At 41.9% G+C, this 22,564-nt stretch overlaps 1 protein-coding gene across 4 annotated transcripts in view; it reads left to right on the forward strand.

Annotated features, from left to right (window-relative positions):
* LOC106568826 (la-related protein 4B) overlaps positions 1-22,564 on the forward strand; it is a 32,318-nt gene that overhangs the window by 1,786 nt on the left and 7,968 nt on the right. For all 4 annotated transcript variants that reach the window (XM_014139525.3, XM_014139524.3, XM_014139526.3 and 1 more), the window contains exons 2-11: positions 1,517-1,650; positions 7,937-8,096; positions 8,774-8,938; positions 9,265-9,343; positions 9,983-10,119; positions 10,367-10,470; positions 20,566-20,676; positions 20,919-20,972; positions 21,296-21,535; positions 21,859-21,968. In XM_014139525.3, the coding sequence (XP_013995000.2) occupies positions 1,570-1,650; positions 7,937-8,096; positions 8,774-8,938; positions 9,265-9,343; positions 9,983-10,119; positions 10,367-10,470; positions 20,566-20,676; positions 20,919-20,972; positions 21,296-21,535; positions 21,859-21,968 (1,241 nt within the window). In that variant the 5' untranslated portion in view covers positions 1,517-1,569. The remainder of the gene's footprint in view (positions 1-1,516; positions 1,651-7,936; positions 8,097-8,773; positions 8,939-9,264; positions 9,344-9,982; positions 10,120-10,366; positions 10,471-20,565; positions 20,677-20,918; positions 20,973-21,295; positions 21,536-21,858; positions 21,969-22,564) is intronic.

A 22,564-nucleotide genomic window follows, 5' to 3' on the forward strand; every position in this document is an offset into this window, starting at 1 on the left:
AAGCTATTAACTAGGTTAACCATCGTCCTGTCCTCACAAATAAAAACACACAATGGAAATCCTCCTTGCTGGCTTTACCTCATCGCATGGTCCCTGCCGAACTTGTCAGCTGGAGACTGAAGTTACAGGCCTGCTCTGTGTCTTGCTATAGTATCCACAATAATTTTCCTGAAATGTGCCTAGAATATCTAAACTAAAAGTGATAATGCATAGTGCAAACAAGTTTGGTAGTACCAATGATGGAAATGGTCAAATTGTCTCTTTGTCAAGTTGTCTGAGGTAGGGACTATTCAATAGGAACTCGTCAACTGTTGACAACCAATGGTGGGCTATATCAACCCTATCATGTAATTTATCACTGATGGCATGTATTGCAGTCACCACCTGTAGTGAACAGTTGTTGGAACTCCCTTAAATTGCCATTTTTGTGGAGACCAGAACTATGCTTGCATACTGTACAACAGCACAGTCCTCAAGTGACAATGCAAATCAGTCAGCAAAGTTGCAACAGGTTTATGTCAATACAAACTGATCGTTTGTCCAATCCGCAGTGGATTTGAGTGTTTGCAAAATTTAGAAAAATACTTTTCAATATTTAGCGTAGTCCTGGGGTGTCCAACCCTGTTACTGGAGAGCTACCTTCCTGTATGTTTTTGCTCCAACCCCAGTTGTAACTAACCTGGTTCAACTTATCAACCAGCTAATTATTACAATCAGGTGTGCTAGATTAGGGTTGGAGTGAACCTACAAGATGGGAACTCTCCAGGAACAGGGTTGGAGAGCCCTGGCGTAATCTCTCTTCCGTTTCTCACAGAATAAGCAGAAATGCACTAATAGACAATTACATACAGGGTTAACACTTAAAAGATGTGTTATGCCCATATGTCAAATAGGTCCATGACACAACCTTGTAACTGTTGACCATGATCTCTGAATTAGTTGTGCAAAAAATGGCCACAATTGTTGACTTGTTGAAACAACTGCTTTGATAACTGTAGTTAATTGTGCCTTGCTTGATGGAAAAGCATCTGTTTAGTTCTTTACAATGGTCTGTTTAGCCCAGCTCACACTGTCTGTGGTAATGAGTATGTCGGTCAAAGGTCGTAAGCTTTACAGCCGTGCCATTATTTTTCTGCTTTGTATGCGAACACAACGAGAGCTCATGTTAGACAGGCATTCGATTGTTGGGGGATTATCACTTCTTTACAAATTGGACCTACTGGATAGAAAAGGGACATTTCCAATGGTGTTCATACTTATAGATTGCATGTATGTTTTGTTGACACGTATTACTAATGAAATATTTCTTTGGACTTCCATGTTGAGCTACAGCATTGGTTGCTGCAGTGTTTTCTCTGTGCATACTCACAAGGGATCAAATGTGACGAAATGGAGGCACCTACCTGAATTTGTCCAATATGAAACACTTGGTTTCGTTTTCCATTGCAAAATGTTTTGCTATGGGGTGCACTAATGAATACAACCCTGGTAAACTTCTTTGTTTCTCTATCCATAGCTTACTTGGTGACAAAGAGACTTCTCCCTGAGGAGCCAAGAAGTAGACGGCTCATGACTTCTGACCAGGATACAAAAGTTGTAGCTGAACCACAGGTGCAGCAAGTACAAGAAGCAAAAGAGAGCTCTCATCTGGTAGGTACCAAATACTAGGCTCCTAGAAATTCGGCCAATGCGGCAAACACGGACGGAAACCATACATTTAAAACGGATTTCAACAATATTCAAAATGTAGGGAATCAACTAAATGTAACAAATGTATTAATTTGCACATGTTTATCGTGGCATTAACAGAACGCATCAGTGATTCGTATTGGTTTGGCTAACTTTACCATCACATTGCGCTGCAAAAACACTGCTTCACAACAGCCTCTTGCTAGGTGTACAGTTCAATTAAAGGACAACTGCACTCAAATCAACATTTCTCCATTTTTGCCGAACTCAAAAGTGGTTTAAGCATTGTTGAGGACTTAGAACATTCAATGTTGTTGTTTTTCTATTAAAGTGTGATTTTTGAGAGGGAACCTGAAAAAACCAAGCGGACATACTGAATTTCGGGGGGAAACTAAACGGAACCAGGCAAAAAACCAATGCCTTTTTAAGTAAAACTGTACTTCTCGATCATCTGAACCAGTGTTTTCTCATCGTTTGCTTTACAAAAGTAGGGGAAACCTCTCTGAACTGGATTGGTAAACATAGAATTAGGCTACATCAGTGGGGAGGTAAGCTATTTTAAAAAGATGTTGGTTGCTCTCCTGTGTAATTAGCTATATCCTCCCACTTAATGCATGTTTTATCACTGCAAGAGTTGATTTCATGTTTTCTGACACTTAGTGAGTTCCTTAGGCCAATTTGTATTTCTAATTGTGTTTGTAACCCAAATTTTTTTGGACTCATTGTAGCTCCATGGACTCTAACTTTTCCTCAATGCAAACTGCTGTTGCCGTTTGGCGCTGAGGTCATTTATATAATAATACTTTGGTGGATGCTTACATTTGTCCTAGTTCACACATGTACAAGTGTGTATTAATACACATGTGAATTGGAAATGTTTTATTTTTTGCATATCCCAACTCCCCCTCAGATGCCCTCGGAGAATGGGGTCACAGCCAGGGTCTGTCATTGTCAACGTCGGCCCTCAAGCAATTATGGTTAAGTGCCTTGTTCAAGGGCACATCGGCCGTTTTTTCTCTCAACTTGTCGGCTCCGGGATTTGAGCTAGCAGCTTTTCAGTTACTGGCCCAACACTCTAACCGCTAGGCTACCTGCTGCTGCTTTCATCACTAAGTGTATTTTTATTAAGTATACAGTATTTATAAGGACAGGCATTCTTTAGTTGGCATTTTAACACCTCTCAGTCATAGTTCTGCTGCAAGCTTTCATGTCGTTTCTGTTTCCAAGATACTCCTGTACTGGTATCCCTACAGACTCCTCACTTCTTTCACACAATGGAGATGTGTGTGTGTGTCTCTGGGGTCACATCCCAAATGGCAAACTATTTCCTACATAGTGCACTACTTTTCACCAGAACCCTATGGACCTTGGTCAAAAGAAGTGCACTATATAGGGAATTCTGTGCCCTGGGACACCGGGTGCTGCTTAATGCATTTGGTTGACAGCAACATATGAGTTGCTATAGAGGTCCCAAACTGAAACTGTCTCCTGAGGGATATATGGGATTGTCTAAATAGCCTAAATGAGGTCCAAAAGGAAAGCTTATTCTCCCAAATTAGGAAATGGAAAGACACTGCTGTCTTTTTCCAGTTTCATTTAGGCTAAACACATGGTGTACGATTGGAAACAAGATTGGTTTCGGGAAAAAGTCCCCAATGGATTCTTGAGGTATGCTGTATTCACGTCTCAATCCAGGGACTTTTGTTGTTACGGTAATTATTTATGCCTCCCGTCACTCACCTTATTAAAGAATGACCTTTACTTCCATATGTTCCTTGTTAACATGGAGTGTGTGATGTTAAGCATCTTATTCTATGCTGCTCTGCTCAGCGCTACTGTGCCATATGCTGTGTGCATACGAACATTCATGAATAGCACATATGACCTATTTAAAGCCATGTGTTGGCCATATCTTATCCAAACATGAAAGCTGTTACATTAATGAATCCAATGCTGCTGCCATTCATGATTCTCTGCTGTGGGAAATTCAAGAGGCTGTTGGTTCTAGTATAGAACTAGTTAATGCTCTGTGTCAGGTTGGAGATAATTGTTTTCAGGATCTGGCTGTCTAAGAGACATCCATTTAGTTGTAGCCTAGGCGATATGCCAGAACCTGTAGGCTTGTGAGGAGGCACAAGTATAACATTTCCTGTGGACACAGCATCCCCCCCCCCCCCCCACTAGGTCGTTTGAATCCTGGGTGCTCAGCTCAGCACATTATCAGTCCACGCTCTGTCTGCCCTGGGTCTCGAGCTCAACGTGTCATAAGCCTCCCAGACGGACCAGTCCAAATTGTGTGTGTTTTGTTTAGTAACTTTTTCAGGGACTTTAACCTATCCCTGTGTACAAACAAACACTTCCCTGGTTGTCTGACTGACTAAAGGAGCAATAAAAACATGCTGTACACTCTGACAATGTCCCCCGACCCCGCTGTCTATAGTTTATTATGAATAACAGCTTCCCAAAAATAACATTTCCAATCAGGCTACTGGGGAAAGGTGAATCACTCCCCTCAGTGAGGGATGGAGACACCGAGGCTTTTTATTGGGAAAGGTCAAGCGGACCTGAAATGCTCTGAAGCATTGGACATGGTAGTCAGTTGTCAGGCCAGTTTCTATAGCAGCCAGGTCAGATGTGAGTGCAGGAGTGGGAGGGTATTACATTATTGCATGACTGGATTATAGGTTCTTTGTTTCTCCTGCCTTGGTCTCAGTGTGGCTCTCTGGTTTTGATGTAGCGTTTTGTCTCGGTGTGTGTTGTACGCTTGACCAGACAGCCCATTGAGTTTATAGCCTAATGGAGCGTTTAATTTTTTTTTAAATAGACCCGTGCAAATAGACACAAGCTCCCAGTGAAAAGCTAAGGGCTTTGTTGCTGTTCCATGAATGTATTGTATCACGCTGAAGAAAGCTGGATTTACTTTGTCTCCCTTTTGGATACTCAGCCTCTTGAATTTCCCACAGCAGAGAATCATGACTATCCAAAACATTAAGGCGTTTTGTACCAACCATGTCATGTTAATGCAGAATTCTGCATTTTTCACGCAGAAATAAAAATCTAATTGTAATTTCTGCTCTGCTTCAGTCACAGTTGGTTCCAAATCATGAATGTAAAAGGACTAATGTTGTGTTTCAGTTGCACTTCTCCACTCAGATGACAAATATTTGCTATCATCTGAAATCAGATTCCTTCATACACGAACGGCATTGGATCGGCAGACAGCGCTCTGACTGATCTCTGTTAGCAAGTTAAAATGCAAGATGAACTTGAAGCAAAACATTAGGAAATGTAGTTAACTTTGTTCTTTCTATGATACAAAACATTAGGAAATGTAGCTAGCTTCGTTCTTTCTATGATAAACATGCAAACCCAATGGCCATGCTTTTTAATTGTAAGCTAATTGTGTGGCTGCTAGCCAAATAGTGTTGCACTTTAGTCATCTGATTAAAAACAAAGCCATTTTTTTACATTTTATTTGCATTCATTTATTTTGTGTGACGAGAAACTATAGTTTCACGACCCTGACCACTCTATTGACCGCAAATCACCACTTGACTTTCAATATACAACTCGGGTGAAATGGGTTAAAATGCAAATTTTGAGATGGTCTGCATTTTGAAAATGCTGATTTCTAAAAGCTAATGTGACCCCTGACACTTGTATGTAGGTTATGGATATTGGTGTGTTACTTAAACACAGGTTCACATTAAAGGCCTATTGGGTATGGAATCCAGAAGGAGAAGCCTGGTGTACACACTGTGGATTATCCATTTCTCAGGCAGCTTCCGTCTTTGGCTCAGGTGGATTTAACAATAACACACCTTAGCCATCAGTATGTCTGTTCGTTGGTGACGTGGGTTTTATGTTCTGATGGAGAGAGAATGACTCAGGGTAGCCGCAGCAGTGATGAAACCAAAGCGCCATTAAATGGGAATGAGTGACGGCGACGAATCAGCGGCTGCCACGTCGAACGCCTCGGCAGCAGTGTCTCTTTTTATTTTTTTCGACAACCTGTCGCTCCTCGTGACCCAGAGGCAGTTTGACAGCACAGATGGACCACAGAAGCAGCCACAGCCTTAGAAGCATCAAAGAGCAGTGAAGACTATGGGAGGCAGAAGCCCGAGGAGGGCATGCTGAATGTGCTGTGCGATGCCTGGGAATCGGAAACCTCTGGGAATAACCAGGGGATAGTAGACTCTTGGTTGGTGTGCTCTGAAAGCTCTGGGAATATCCAGGAGGTGATACAAGTAGTCTGTGTTGTGCTTGGCTCTGCCTGTGGTTGAGGAGGGGCAATATTAGCCCTCACTGTGTGCAGCAGGTGTGATGACTGTGAGCCCGGAGTGTGCAGGGCAGGATTGGATGCGCTCCTGGACTCTTTTCTTACTGTAGGCAGCGGAGAATAACTGTTACAGACATGCTGCTTTGCCTCAGGACTCTAGTATGGCTTTTACCAAAGCCCCCCGCTACAGCCGTATAGCTTGTGAGTCTTGTGTATGGAATTGGCAGAACAATTACTTATCTCTTGTGAGTATGTCCAGACTTCTCTTTGCCCAAAGCAGTGGTGCTCAATCTGTCTTGTTGTCTTGATGTCTCTTATGCCAGATATCTATCATTGTTGATTTTTACTTAATGCATTTATTATAAACTCCTGTTTATCAATGATGTAGCTATGGCTATATAAAAGTTTGTTCTTTGTCAACCTTTTTCTGCCAACATTTTGTGTATATTTTCCATGATTTCTTCTGTGGAACTGACAAGGAAACATTTAGGTTACACTAGCATTTTCTCACTGAGTCTGTTGCCTCAACTCAAAGACTAGGCTACTTGATAACTAGTAATCCCAGAATGGATGTTCATCTTGTCACACAGCAAGCAGAAGTAACCTATATCACCAAACATTGTCTGCATGCATAGTAGTTTCTTCATACTGGCTATCAGCTTTATTGTACTGTGATGAACACACATTTGTGGCCACTGGCCATTGCTATTTGCACTTTGGTATGTGTTTGATCACACCACAAATCAAACCCAGCTTTATTTATACTGCTCACTTCAGAAATGGTATGCAATGCAATGTGCTTTAGAGGACAAAACAAACAATGAAAATAAAGCTGAAATATTTTCATATTACTACACACAAACATAAAATGAAAAACAAAAGAGTGACAAACTGAACGACTAAAAAGCACCCTAAGGAAAATCAAGTCTAAAAGATGTGTTTTAAGATCTCTTTTAAATATGTCCTCAGTTTCAGCTCCCCTCGGGTTCTCTGGCAGGCTAGTCCAGAGGCTGGGGGCATAATAACTAAAGAATGCCTCTTGGTCCTAGGCTTTGGGATAGTTAAAAGGCCAGTGCCAGAGGACCTGAGGGACCTACTGGTTACATAACTTAAAAGCATGTCTGACATGTATTGAGGTGCACAATCGTGGATTGATTTTAAAAACCAATAGAAGAATCTTAATATATTCTGAAACTCACAGGCAGCCAGTGCAGAGACCTTAAAACCGGTGTAATGTGTGCTCTCCGTCTGGTCTTGGCCAGTATCCGTGCTGCAGCATTCTGGATGTTTTGCAGTTGACCAATGGCTTTCTTAGGTAGACCAGGCAGGAGAGCATTATAGTAGTCAAGCCTGCTTGTAATAAAAGCATGGATGAGTCTCTCTATCAGCCTGAGGGCGAAACGGCCGCACCTTGTGATTCGAAATTGAGTTCAGAATCTAAAATAACACCTAGATTTTTTTTACCTGGTGTTGTCTTTATTGCCCATGATTTAAAATGGGAGACTATATTCGCTCTGTGCTTTGGCTCCAACAAGAAGTACCTCGGTCTTGTCTTCATTTAGCTGGAGGAAGTTGTGAGCCTTTCAAGTATTTAAATCACTAATACAGCTAAAATCCTCTGACACATGTTAAGTTGTGTATCATCTGCGTAGCAGTGAAAATCAATGCCATGCTTTCTGATAACGCCGCCAAGGGGTAACATAGATAGATAGATAGATAGATAGATATATGAACAGTACGCAAGGTTGAATGGCAGAGCCTTAAAAAGAATGACTATTGTCAAATTCCTGGAGAGTACCTTCTCATTATTCCTTGATCTAGCCTATATTCTGCTATACTGATAGTATTCTTATACGTCTGTACTCCTGTTATTGTTGTTGAGCACCCCTCCTTTCTTTGTCTGCTGAAGCGTGGAGGCCTACCTGAACTCATGTATATAATACTCTCTTATCTTGTCTCCTGCCACAGGAATCTGCCAAGTTTTCTGACCTGAACCCCAATGCGAAAGCATGGGCCAATCACATGCTTAACCTGGACACCGCCACTGCGACTGGGACTGCGAACACACCTGCTCTCCAGCCATGGAAGGATGGCTGCGATAGCAGCTCGGCTGACCCTGGGCCAGAAGGTCAGCCATTTTAAGTACCGGATGGAGATAGCCACGGTAACGGAGGGACTGTGTCCCAAATGGAACCCTATTCCCTACATGGTGCCCTACTATTGACCGGAGTCCTGGTCAAAAGTAGTGCACTATGTAGGGATTGGAGTGCCATTTGGTGCGCAACCCCTGTCGTCACAGCGCAGCCATGGGTTGAATCATTTATACTCAATTTAGTCAGAGGGAGAGCTATAAATATTACCAACCCATCCTTCCTTCTAACACATAATAAGCAGAGTCATTTTATGTGCGGACGTTAAGATTAGCCAAGTTTAGCCGCCGTGGCAGTTAACAAGGAACTGGTGGGGACATGAAGGTGATCAATTAGGACCAGATTGACACATCTACATTTTACTCCTAGCTCATTATGTGAAGTTATTTGTGGGGATTACAGTAGTTGTTCATGGTATCCATTTTAACATCTAGATACTTACCTCCCTTTCCCCTTGTATAGATCAATGTATTACTAGTACTACATAACATGTAGGCCTATTGTTTCTTCAACTTAAGCCATCGCGGTATTACTAGCTAGTGTTAACGGCTTTGCTTGGTTGTCCCTTTGTTAGTCTGTCAAGGCTATGAAGCCAGTGAAGACTGTAGCTTGTGTTAACTGCTTGGATGGTTGTTTCCTGTTTTACTCTGTCCAGGCTATGAAGCCAGCAAAGACAAAGTGTTTGAGGAGCCCCTGTTGGCCGACCCAGATGAGCCTCCGCCGGTGATGGCAGAGCCTGCCCCCATGGCCGCCATCGTCACCCTGGAGGGCTCCGACCCTGCTGCATACCCAGAGTCTGGCCAGGAGGCAACTCACACAGGTGGGATCCTCAGCCACTGGAGTGGAGACCATTCACTTGAGTTGAGCAAAGCGTCTATGAAAGTGATACGCAATTATATAAATGGTATTCCGATTTCACTGCAACAGTGTGTTTAGAATATTAGAAATGTATGCATCAATGAGTTTGTTTTAACTTAAACAACCTGTACCTAAAGGGTACTGCGTGTAATATAATGAATGGGCTAATGTCACTAGAGTGCACTATATAGGGAATAGGGTGCCATTTGGGACTGGGCATGTGAGTTGAATGAAATGAAGGGTCTCGTCATGAAAGTGAAGGTTGTTGTCTGTCCCCCCGATGAGCAGGCAGTGAGCTCCAGCAGGAGAGCCGTCAGGAGGACCTCCGGGAACACCTGAAGAAGACCCTGGAGTTCTGTCTGTCCCGGTGAGTAACAGTCATACGACACACTGGTTGTGTCACAAATTATACCCTATTCCCTATATAATGCACAACTTTTGACATTTTGACCAGTACCAATAGTACTCTGGTCAATTGGCCCTGGGAAAAAGTAGTGCACTATATAGGGAATAGGGTGCCATTTGGGACATAGACATTGCCTACTACAATACAGCCAATAATGCACTAGGCACACTTTGTGCTACAGAAACCATATAATCTACAGTCGTGCAGCACAGAGGCACAGCTCTGCCATTACAGGATACAGAACCCGCCTGACCAAACTTTAATTGGCTCTTAGGGGAGGTAGCTAGAGGAGTAATGTACACCACCACTGTTCCATTTATTATGCTGTTCACCATACAGTATGTGTCGATGCCGGGCCATAGTTTTTGTTGATAGTAATCAAGTGCCGCCCATGCTAGAATACAGCCAGTGAAATATGTCACTGTGATGATGCACAATGGCCGCATACGCATTAGTTCACTTTGGCCCTTTGTGGGAGGCGTGTTCTAAATGAAAGCTTTATTTCATGCTGTCAAGAATTCACTGGTGGGTGCTGTGGGGAGGGAGGAGTGACTTAGGCTACAGGGAGTGACTTACCGTCTTGTCTCTTTTCGCTTACAGGGAGAACCTGGCCAGCGACATGTACCTTATCTCTCAGATGGATAGTGACCAGTATGTGCCAATTGTGACGGTAGCTAACCTGGACCACGTCAAGAAACTCAGCACGGACGTGGAGTTAATCGTTGATATCCTACGATGTAAGTGAAACTAGCGTTCACTGAACTTTTTCTGATAAACTTGATACTAACAGCAATTTTTGTTATTGAGACTAAAGAGACATTGCTGGGAATGGATGTTTCATTTGGATTGGTTTCATATGGATTTCAGTTGTATTAGTTAACCTTTGTACAACACCAATTCCTAGCAACATTTGTTACATGGCAATAAAGTTTTCAGATTTTGATTATAAATTCACTGGACTTGTATATTGCCCTGCCTCTGTAGCTCTGCCGTTGGTCCAGGTAGATGAGAAGGGGGAGAAGGTGAGACCCAACCAGAACCGCTGCATCGTCATCCTCCGAGAGGTCCCTGAGAGCACTCCTATAGAGGTATGTTCCCTCGCTAGCCTCCGTCTTAGTCCCAAATGACACCTTATTTCCTATGTAGTGCACTACTTTAGACCAGAACACTAAGGGTTGTGCACCACATAGGAAACAGGGTGTCATTTGGGACATTCTGTCTGGACCATTTAAAAAAAAAAAAAAAACCCACCTTCCGGAGACACCTGAAACCCCACCTCTTTAAGGAATACCTAGGATAGGATAAAGTAATCCTTCTAACCCCCCCCCCCCCCCCCCCCCCTAAAAGATTTAGATGCACTATTGTAAAGTGGTTGTTCCACTGGATATCATAAGGTGAATGCACCAATTTGTAAGTCGCTCTGGATAAGAGCGTCTGCTAAATGACTTAAATGTAATGTAAATGTAAAAGAAAACAATGACTTCAACTGATTGTATCCAGTATGGCAGACAGTGGAAAGAAATCAGTCAAGTTTCAGCAAGACTAGGTCATTTTTGTACAAGCTCTTATGTGACTAGGCTATATGTGTGTTTTAACCAGGGCATTGTAGGTAATTTCCTGTTGTGTGCACAGCATACTACCTGAGGTGTACTCATTACTCCAAACAGTTGCAAAACTTTATTTTGCAACAAAAGCTTTCTATTGGGCAGATTCAGGTAGGTCCCTCCGTTGGCTGAACCTGTCCAATCGAAACAGTAGTTTTCGTTTTGCAGCTGTTTGGAATAATGATTACAACCCTGAGTCGTTTTCCTGGAATCGTAAGTCATACTGGTGTACATGTCTTTGTCAATTTATTTCTTTACTCATCTTCCATGTTGACACCCTGTTAAAAATGTAATGAGCTGTGTTCGAGTACCCATACTAACATACTACATACTTAATGAGTATATACTACATACTATATACTATTAGTTCATTTTAGTATAGTGTAAACGAACAGTATCCTTTCAGTTGAGCATACTAGCTCTTTGCCTGTCTACCGGTAGTTTATGCTGTTGTAATGCAATTTCTCGCTAGCTAGTTAGCATAACAAATTACTAGTAAGACATTTTACGATTTCGGGTGTGTTTTTTAAATTCAGTCTGGAGTGTCAAAATTCAGAGCGTTGTCAGTTTAATTCAGAGCGTTTCGCTCTCTGGGGGCACACTGGACGTTCGGGCCGAGGAGTAGGGTTGATTTGAGCGTGCTGACCTTATAATTGGTCGACCTCATGTTGTGATTTTAACGCCTTTACCGATATCGACTATATTTATATATATATATTATTTGTAATAATGACAATTACAACAATACTGAATGAACAATTAACCCTTTTATTTTACTTAATATAACACATAAATAAAATCTATTTAGTCTCAAATAAATAATGAAACATCTTCAATTCGGTTTAAATAGTGCAAAAACACAGTGTTGGAGAAGAAAGTAAAAGTGCAATATGTGCCATGTAAAAAAGCTAACGTTTAAGTTCCTTGCTCAGAACATGAGAATATTTGAAAGCTGGTTGTTCAATATTCCCAGTTAAGAAGTTTTAGGTTGTAGTTATTACAGGAATTATGACGCGTCAACTATTTCTCTCACTACCATTTGTATTTCATATACCTTTGACTATTGGATGTTCTTATAGGCACTTTAGTATTGCCAGCCTAATCTTGGGATTTGATAGGCTTGAAGTCATAAACAGCGCTGTGCCTCAAGCATTGCTAAGAGCTGCTGGCAAACGCAGTAAAGAGCTGTTTGAATGAATGCTTACGAGCCTGCTGCTGCCTACCATCACTCAGTCATTCTGCTCTATCAGATCATAGATTTAATTATAATATAATAAACACATAAATAAGAGCCTTAGGTCATTAATATGGTAAAATACGGAAACTATAATTTCTAAAACAAAACATTTATTCTTTCAGGGAAATACGAAACCATTCTGTATTTTGTCGAACGGGTGGCAACCCTAAGTCTAAATATTGCTGTTACATTGCACAACCTTTAATGTTATGTCATAATTATGTAAAATTCTGGCAAATTAATTCCGGTCTTTGTAGGAAGAAACACAGTTCGCAACAAGCCAGGCTGCCCAAACTGTTGCATATACCCTGACTCTGCTTGCACTGAACGCAAGAGAAGTGACACAATTTCCCTATTTAATATTGCCTGCTAACATGCATTTCTTTTAACTAAATATGCAGGATAAAAAAATATATACAGTGAGGGGGGAAAAAGTATTTGATCCCCTGCTGATTTTGTACGTTTGCCCACTGACAAAGAAATGATCAGTCTATAATTTTAATGGTAGGTTTATTTGAACAGTGAGAGACAGAATAACAACAAAAACATTCAGAAAAATGCATGTCAAAAATTAGGGGAAATAAGTATTTGACCCCTCTGCAAAACATGACTTAGTACTTGGTGGCAAAACCCTTGTTGGCAATCACAGAGGTCAGACGTTTCTTGTAGTTGGCCACCAGGTTTGCACACAACTCAGGAGGGATTTTGTCCCACTCCTCTTTGCAGATCTTCTCCAAGTCATTAACCTGTTATGGCTAGGGGGGCAGTATTTTCACGGCTGGATAAAAAACGTACCCGATTTAATCTGATTATTAGTCCTGCCCAGAAACTAGAATATGCATATAATTGTTAGCTTTGGATAGAAAACACTCCAAAGTTTCTAAAACTGTTTGAATGGTGTCTGTGAGTATAACAGAACTCATTTGGCAGGCCAAAACGTGAGAAGATTCTCTACAGGAAGTACCCTGTCTGACCATTTCTTGAACTTCTTTGCCATCTCTATCCATTACAAAGGATCTCTGCTCTAACGTGACACTTCCTACGTCTTCCATAGGCTCTCAGAGCCCGGAAAAACCTGAATGTCGTCATTCCAGCCCCAGGCTGAAACACATTATCGCCTTTCTCAAGTGGCCGATCAAGGGACAGTGGGCTTAGGCGCGTGCACTGGCCGCCCCCGTCTTTGTGTTTTTTCCTCTGTTTACCGAAAAGGAGATTCCCGGTCGGAATATTATCGCTTTTTTACGAGATAAATTGCATAAAAATTGATTTTAAACAGCGGTTGACATGCTTCGAAGTACGGTAATGGAATATTTAGATTTTTTTTGTCACGAATTGCGCCATGCGCGCGACCCTGATTTACCATTTCGGATAGTTTCTGGAACGCACGAACAAAACGCCGCTATTCGGATATAACGATGGATTATTTTGGACCAAACCAACATTTGTTATTGAATTATCAGTCCTGGGAGTGCATTCTGACGAAGACAACAAAAGGTAATCAAACTTTTGTAATAGTAAATCTGATTTTGGTGAAGGCTAAACTTGCCGGGTGTCTAAATAGCCCAGCCATCACGGGCTAGCTATGTACTTAGAATATTGCAAAATGTGCTTTCACCAAAAAGCTATTTTAAAATCGGACATATCGAGTGCATAGAGGAGTTCTGTATCTATAATTCTTAAAATAATTGTTATGCTTTTTGTGAACGTTTATCGTGAGTAATTTAGTAAATTGTTAGCAAATTCCCCGGTATGCTAGTTCTGAACGTCACATGCTAATGTAAAAAGCTGTTTTTTGATATAAATATGAACTTGATTGAACAAAACATGCATGTATTGTATAACATAATGTCTTAGGTGTGTCATCTGATGAAGATCATCAAAGGTTTGTGCTGCATTTAGCTGTCTTCTGGGTTTTTGTGACATTATATGCTAGCTTGAAAAATGGGTGTCTGATTATTTCTGGCTGGGTACTCTGCTGACATAATCTAATGTTTTGCTTTCGCTGTAAAGCCTTTTTGAAATCGGACAGTGTGGTTAGATTAACGAGAGTCTTGTCTTTAAAATGCTGTGAAATAGTCATATGTTTGAAAAATTGAAGTTTTCGGATTTTAGAGGAATTTGTATTTCGCGCCACGCCCATCATTGGATATTGGAGCAGGTGTTCCGCTAGCGGAACGTCTAGATGTAAGAGGTGTTAAGGTTTCGAGGCTGACGTTTGGCAACTCGAACCTTCAGCTCCCTCCACAGATTTTCTACGGGATTAAGGTCTGGAGACTGGCTAGGCCACTCCAGGGCCTTAACTTCTTGGGGCTATGTGGGACGCTAGCGTGCCACCCGTGGTGCACCCTATCAACAGCAGGTGCATTTCAAGAGCGGCAAATTTGAAACCAAATAAATGTCAAAATTCAAATTTTTCAAACATACAACTATCTTACACCCTTTGAAAGATAAACATCTCCTTAATCTAACCACGTTGTCCGATTTCAAAAAGTTTTTACGGCGAAAGCATAAAGTTAGATTATGTTAGGAGAGTACATTGACAATAGCTGTGTGTAATGTTTTGTCAATCAAAGACGGCCGTCACCAAAACCATAAAACCAGCTAAAATGATGCACTAACCTTTTACAATCTCCATCAGATGACACTCCTAGGACATTATGTTAGACAATGCATGCATTTTTAGTTCTATCAAGTTCATATTTATATCCAAAAACAGCGTTTTACTATGGCATTGATGTTGAGGAAATCGTTTCCCTCCAATAACCGGCAGTCAAGTCCGCACCACAAATTAAATTATTAAAATTAGAAAACATTGGTAAAATATTATATTGTCATTTAAAAAATTATAGATTTACATCTCTTGAACGCAATCAACTTGCCAGATTTAAAAATAACCTTACTGGGAAATCACACTTTGCAATAATCTGAGCACTGCGCCCAGAAAAATATGCTTTGCTATACAGACAAATGGCCATGTTGGAGAGATCTAAAATCGAAAATACTATGTAAATAATCCATTACCTTTGATTCTCGTAATGTAATGTAAATGTAATTCTCTTCATCAGATGTCACTTCCAGGAATCCCAGGTCCATAACGAATGTAGTTTTGTTCAAAAAAGCTCATCATTTATATCCAAAAAGCTCCGTGTTGTTAGCACATGATCTAAGCCAGCCGGACTTCTCGTCATGAACGAGGGGAAAAAATATATTTACGTTCGTTCAAACATGTCAAACGTTGTATAGCATAAATCATTAGTGCCTTTTTTAACCAGAACATGAATAATATTCAAGGTGGACAAATGCATTCTCTTTTATAACGTATTGGAACGAGGGTACCCAACATGAACTCGCGCGCCAGAGTCTAATCGGCCATCACCGTTCCATGGCTCTTGTTCGGTCAGATCTCACAGTAAAAGACAAAACACTTTGTAAAGGCTGGTGACATCTAGTGGAAGCAATAGGAAGTGCCAAAACATTAATCAACCCCTGTGTGTTTCAATGGCATAGGCTTAAAGGTAATTCAACACATCAGGTATCCACTTCCTATCAGAAAATGTCTCAGGGTTTTGCCTGCCAAATGAGTTCTGTTATACTCAGACACCATTCAAACAGTTTTAGAAACTTTAGGGTGTTTTCTATCCATATATAATAAGTATATGCATATTCTAGTTACTGGGTAGGATTAGTAACCAGATGAAATCGGGTACGTTTTTTTATCCAGCCGTGAAAATACTGCCCCCTAGCCCCAACAGGTTAATGTGCTTCTTCTTGAGCCACTCCTTTGTTGCCTTGGCTGTGTGTTTTGGGTCATTGTCATGCTGGAATACCCATCCGCCATTTTCAATGCCCTGGCTGAGGGGAGGAGGTTCTCACCCAAGATTTGACGGTACATGGCCCTGTCCATCGTCCCTTTGATGCGGTGAAGTTGTCCTGTCCCCTTAGCAGAAAAACACCCCCAAAGCATAATGTTTCCACCTCCATGTTTGACGGTGGGGATGGTGTTCTTGGGGTCATAGGCAGCATTCCTCCTCCTCCAAACACGGCGAGTTGAGTTGATGCCGAAGAGCTTCATTTTGGTCTCATCTGACCACAACACTTTCACCCAGTTGTCCTCTGAATCATTCAGATGTTCATTGGCAAACTTCAGACGGGCATGTATATGTGCTTTCTTGAGCAGGGGGACCTTGCGGGCGCTGCAGGATTTCAGTCCTTCACGGCGTAGTGTGTTAGCAATTGTTTTCTTGGTGACTATGGTCCCAGCTGCCTTGAGATCATTGACAAGATCCTCCCGTGTAGTTCTGAGCTGATTCCTCACCGTTCTCATGATCATTGCAACTCCACGAGGTGAGATCTTGCATGGCCGAGGGAGATTGACAGTTCTTTTGTGTTTCTTCCATTTGCGAATAATCACACCAACTGTTGTCACCTTCTCACCAAGCTGCTTGGCGATGGTCTTGTAGCCCATTCCAGCCTTGTGTAGGTCTATAATCTTGTCCCTGACATCCTTGGAGAGCTTTGGTCTTGGCCATGGTGGAGAGTTTGGAATCTGAGGACAGGTGTCTTTTATACAGGAAACAAACTGATATTAGGAGCTCTCCTTTTAAGAATGTGCTCCTAATCTCAGCTCGTTACCTGTATAAAAAACACCTGGGAGCCAGAAATCTTTCTGATTGAGAGGGGGTCAAATACTTATTTCCCTCATTAAAATGTAAATAAATTTATAACATTTTTGGCATGCGTTTTTCTGGATTTCTTTGTTATTCTGTCTCTCACTGTTCAAATAAACCTACCATTAAAATTATAGACTGATCATTTCTTTGTCAGTGGGCAAACATACAGAATCAGCAGGGGATCAAATACTTTTTTCCCCCTCAAGGTACTTCTGTGTATTAATTTTAAGAAAGACATTGATGTTTATGGTTATGTACATTTGTGCAACGAATGTGCTTTTTTCACGAATGCGCTTTTGTTAAATCACCACCCGTTTGGTGAAGTTGAAGTAGGCTGTGATTCGATGATAAATTAACAGGCACCGCATTGATTATATGCAACGCAGGACACGTTAGTTAACCGAGTAATATCATCAACCATGTGTAGTTAACTAGTGATAATGTGAAGATTAAACTTATCGTAGAAAAAACAATGCTAGCTAGCAACTTACCTTGGCTCCTTTTGACGCTGCGCTCGTGTAACAGGTGGTCAGCCTGCCACGCAGTTTCCTCGTGGATTGCAATGTAATCGGTGTCCAAAAATGCTGATTACCGATTATGAAAACTTGAAATCGGCCCTCGTTAATTGGTCGACCTCTACTTACAACGGCAGTCAAGCACACAAGCTAACGTTGGCTTGCTTGCTAGTCACTTCCAGACACAAATGAGACCACTCTGACCATTTTACTCACCCTAGCAGAGCTGGTTAACCAGTGCGTTGGTGACTAACTGTGCTCCTGGCAACAATTTAATTACTCTTTTTTTTGCCGATGTTTACTGACACTGGCCATATTCAACGGGTGTTGAGCGCTCAAATTCATTATTCTGCTCTCTGGTACACTCGGACGAGAGTGCGCTGATATCGGAGTAGATAGCCAGAGTGGATTTACGAATGCACCCGAATGTCCATTGAGAACGACTATACAATTTAGCTAAGTTTAGAATGATGGGAATAATCAAGTCAATAAACGTTGGGTAGTTAGTTAGCCCATAGTTAATATACTGGCTAGTTTGATGTATAAGTAGCCAACTAACGTTAGGTAACTAGCTAACAACATACCGGTACATACTGCTTTAATGATATGTTATGTGGTTCGTAAGGACCGTGTAACTAACAAATTGCCAGCCAACACAACGTGCAAGGTAACATATTTGAAAAGTCATTACTTTATTACATTGCTCAACATTTTCTTAACATTTGTCATAATTAGTTAAAGCAATGAATTTGTATCCGCTCTCGTTGTACTCTGCTGTATATTGTCCGCCAATTTCTTCAAATCTGAAAATGATGTGAAGCCACGCCCATTTCCTGAATTGCATTATGGGCCCTAAAGTACGTAAATAGTGTCCTGCGTGTGTACTTCATATTTTGGCGAATTTAGTACGACATCCGGGAACTTTTGGCATACTAACTATATCCATACTATGACAAATAAGCATACTACACTGCTCAAAAAAATAAAGGGACACTAAAATAACACATCCTAGATCTGAATGAATGAAATAATCTTATTAAATACTTTTTTCTTTACATAGTTGAATGTGCTGACAACAAAATCACACAACAATAATCAATGGAAATCCAATTTATCAACCCATGGAGGTCTGGATTTGGAGTCACACTCAAAATTAAAGTGGAAAACCACACTAAAGGCTGATCCAACTTTGATGTAATGTCCTTAAAACAAGTCAAAAGGAGGCACAGTAGTGTGTGTGTGGCCTCCACGTGCCTGTATGACCTTCCTACAACGCCTGGGCATGCTCCTGATGAGGTGGCGGATGGTCTCCTGAGGGATCTCCTCCCAGATCTGGACTAAAGCATCCGCCAACTCCTGGACAGTCTGTGGTGCAACGTGGCGTTGGTGGATGGAGCGAGACATGATGTCCCAGATGTGCTCAATTGGATTCAGGTCTGGGGAACGGGCGGTCCATAGCATCAATGCCTTCCTCTTGCAGGAACTGCTGACACACTCCAGCTACATGAGGTCTAGCATTGTCTTGCATTAGGAGGAACCCAGGGCCAACCGCACCAGCATATGGTCTCACAAGGGGTCTGAGGATCTCATCTCGGTACCTAATGACAGTCAGGCTACCTCTGGCGAGCACATGGAGGGCTGTGCGGCCCCCCAAAGAAATGCCACCCCACACCATGACTGACGCTCCGCCAAACCGGTCATGCTGAAGGATGTTGCAGGCAGCAGAACGTTCTCCACGGCATCTCCAGACTCTGTCACGTCTGTCACATGTGCTCAGTGTGAACCTGCTTTCATCTGTGAAGAGCATAGGGCGCCAGTGGCGAATTTGCCAATCTTGGTGTTCTCTGGCAAATGCCAAACATCCTGCACGGTGTTGGGCTGTAAGCACAACCCCCACCTGTGGTCGTCGGGCCCTCATGGAGTCTGTTTCTGACCGTTTGAGCAGACACATGCACATGTGTGGCCTGCTGGAGGTCATTTTGCAGGGCTCTGGCAGTGCTCCTCCTGCTCCTCCTTGCACAAAGGCGGAGGTAGCGGTCCTGCTGCTGGGTTGTTGCCCTCCTACGGCCTCCTCCACGTCTCCTGATGTACTGGCCTGTCTCCTGGTAGCGCCTCCATGCTCTGGACACTACGCTGACAGACACAGCAAACCTTCTTGCCACAGCTCGCATTGATGTGCCATCCTGGATGAGCTCCACTACCTGAGCCACTTGTGTGGGTTGTAGACTCCGTCTCATGCTACCACTAGAGTGAAAGCACCGCCAGCATTCAAAAGTGACCAAAACATCAGCCAGGAAGCATAGGAACTGAGAAGTGGTCTGTGGTCCCCACCTGCAGAACCACTCCTTTATTGGGGGTGTCTCGCTAATTGCCTATAATTTCCACCTGTTGTCTATTCCATTTGCACAACAGCATGTGAAATGTGTTGCTTCCTAAGTGGACAGTTTGATTTCACAGAAGTGTGATTGACTTGGAGTTACATTGTGTTGTTTAAGTGTTCCCTTTATTTTTTTGAGCAGTGTATATACTCAATTCACGTCACAAATAGTACAGTTTGGTATGAGTATTCGAACACAATGACTAATTTGCTTAAACAGTGTTTGGAGGTTTCAGCTATTGTGCAAGTGGGTGGTTATCAAATTTAATGCAGTGTGACAAATTAAAGGGTGATGTTTTTAGCAGTTTAGAATTCCAAACCTTTTAATGGTGTTATTTCAGTCTGAACTGTACTCCCATCGGGGAATATTGACAATATTTGTCATTGATAGGGCCAATTTTATTTTTGTTTGTTGGATACAGATAGATATAAGAGTGAGTGTGTTGAAAAAGCAGTGTGCCAGATTCGAACCAATGCTTGAGCAATGTGCTCCAGAGGCAGTGGCTTAGACCGCCCTAAGCTTTTCAATTGAAACCAGGAACTTGCTCACATTTCCTGTGGAGTTTTGGCATTACTAAAGGGATAGATCAGGATTTTGGCAATTAAGTCCTTTATCTACTTCTCCAGAGGCAGATTAACTCGTGGATTACATTTTTGTATGTCTCTGTGTCCAGTATGAAGGAAGTTAGAGGTAGTTTCGCCAGCCAATGCTAACTAGCTTAGCATATGCTAGCTGTACCCGACGACTTAAATCCTGAACTATTTGCTCTTGTTTTGCAGGAGGTCGAGGCTCTTTTTAAAGGAAAGAACTTACCTAAATTCATCAATTCTGAGTTTGCCTACAATGACAACTGGTTCATCACCTTTGAATCAGAAGCAGATGCACAACAGGTAAGGAACATTCTGGAATGTCGCACCATTGCATGATCATAGCTCTTGATTTTGTATTTTTCCCCTGCACGTCATAGCATGCTTTAGAATTGTAGGGCTGGTCTGTGTTTGGTTTACAATCGCTAGTTGTGGCCATACAGGGTTTTATACTGGCCTTGAGCTTACGTCCTTCTCAGAGGGTATACAAACTGAAGATATATTTGGTGCTGTTTCTGAAGTGTTCATAAACCTTTTCTTTCTAGGCATATCAGTATCTTCGTGAAGAAGTGAAAACCTTCCAAGGGAAACCTATTAAGGTAAGCTAATTCATGTTTTTTGTGTTAATTAAGGTGAACTTCACCCATTTACTGTACTTTATGGAGTATGGGGGTTCAGAACCTTTTTCTGTCTACATAACAGCAACAAATGCTTTCCCCAAAAGACTTCCAGTGGATAACACAACAATTCAATCTACAGTGTTTGTATGGGTTCATTTAGAGTTGACGTGAAATAATACCCTGGAGAAATGTGGCTAATTTATTCAAATCTCTGTGCACCGCTTTGAAATGCCTGCTTTGAATATTTGTTTTTGAGGAAAAATCTATTTTGTAAGGAACTCTAAATTCTAAACCCTAATCAGGCACGGATAAAGGCGAAGGCAATTGCTATCAACACTTTTATGCCAAAGAATGGCTACCGCCCGGTGGAGGTTCACCCTTACGCTCAACAGCAGCAGCAGCAGCAACAGCAACAACAACAACAGCGTTACACCTCCTACTACATTCCTCCAGTGTACAGCCCTCAGCAGCAGTTCCCCCTCTACAGCCTCATCACTCCACAGGCCTGGTCAGCCACCCACAGCTTCATAGACCCTTCACTGGTGAGGATAACAGTCATGCACACACCTACAATACAGACTAGGGTTGCAGAATCCCCAAAATTCTGATTGGGAAATTCATGGATTTTATGCTTTTTCTCTCCTGATTCTGGGAGTCTTCTAACCGGTGTTTCTGGAAAACCTGGGGATTTCAGATACAAATAAAAAATATATAAAAATGTTTGGGAAATTACCAGGATTTTTCAAACCTACCACCCACAAACCTACAAGACATCAATAGAGATATTTCATAACTTCACTGTATGATATGCTACTAGAACTCCTATAAAAGTAATTGATTTTGTGTTTCTGTCTATTTTCAACAGGTTACATCATTTCACAACACCCAATTCATCAATGGATTTACAACATCCCATAGTTTTAAACCAGCGACATCTCCTCTTGCTGGTGTTAGGCACTACTCTCCCAGGAATAGGTGGGTCCACTGATGCTCCATCTAATGTATACGATACTACCAAGAATGTCCACATGACTGTGCTTGTATTATAGAAGGAGTAGAACAGGTATCCCCATTCAAGTCAATAATGCCATAATCATCAAATCAAATCAAATTTATTTATATAGCCCTTCTTACATCAGCTGATATCTCAAAGTGCTGTACAGAAACCCAGCCTAAAACCCCAAACAGCAAGCAATGCATGTGAAAGAAGCACGGTGGCTAGGAAAAACTCCCTAGGAAAAACTCCCTAGAAAGGCCAAAAACCTAGGAAGAAACCTAGAGAGGAACCAGGCTATGAGGGGTGGCCAGTCCTCTTCTGGCTGTGCAGGGTGGATATTATAACAGAACATGGTCAAGATGTTAAAATGTTCATAAATGACCAGCATGGTCAAATAATAATAATCATAGTAGTTGTCGAGGGTGCAACAAGCACGTCCGGTGAACAGGTCAGGGTTCCATAGCCGCAGGCAGAACAGTTGAAACTGGAGCAGCAGCACGGCCAGGTGGACTGGGGACAGCAAGGAGTCATCATACCAGGTAGTCCTGAGGCATGGTCCTAGGGCTCAGGTCCT

This window comes from Salmo salar, chromosome 14 (genome assembly GCF_965601325.2).
Source record: "Salmo salar chromosome 14, fSalSal1, whole genome shotgun sequence".
NCBI lineage: Eukaryota > Metazoa > Chordata > Actinopteri > Salmoniformes > Salmonidae > Salmo > Salmo salar.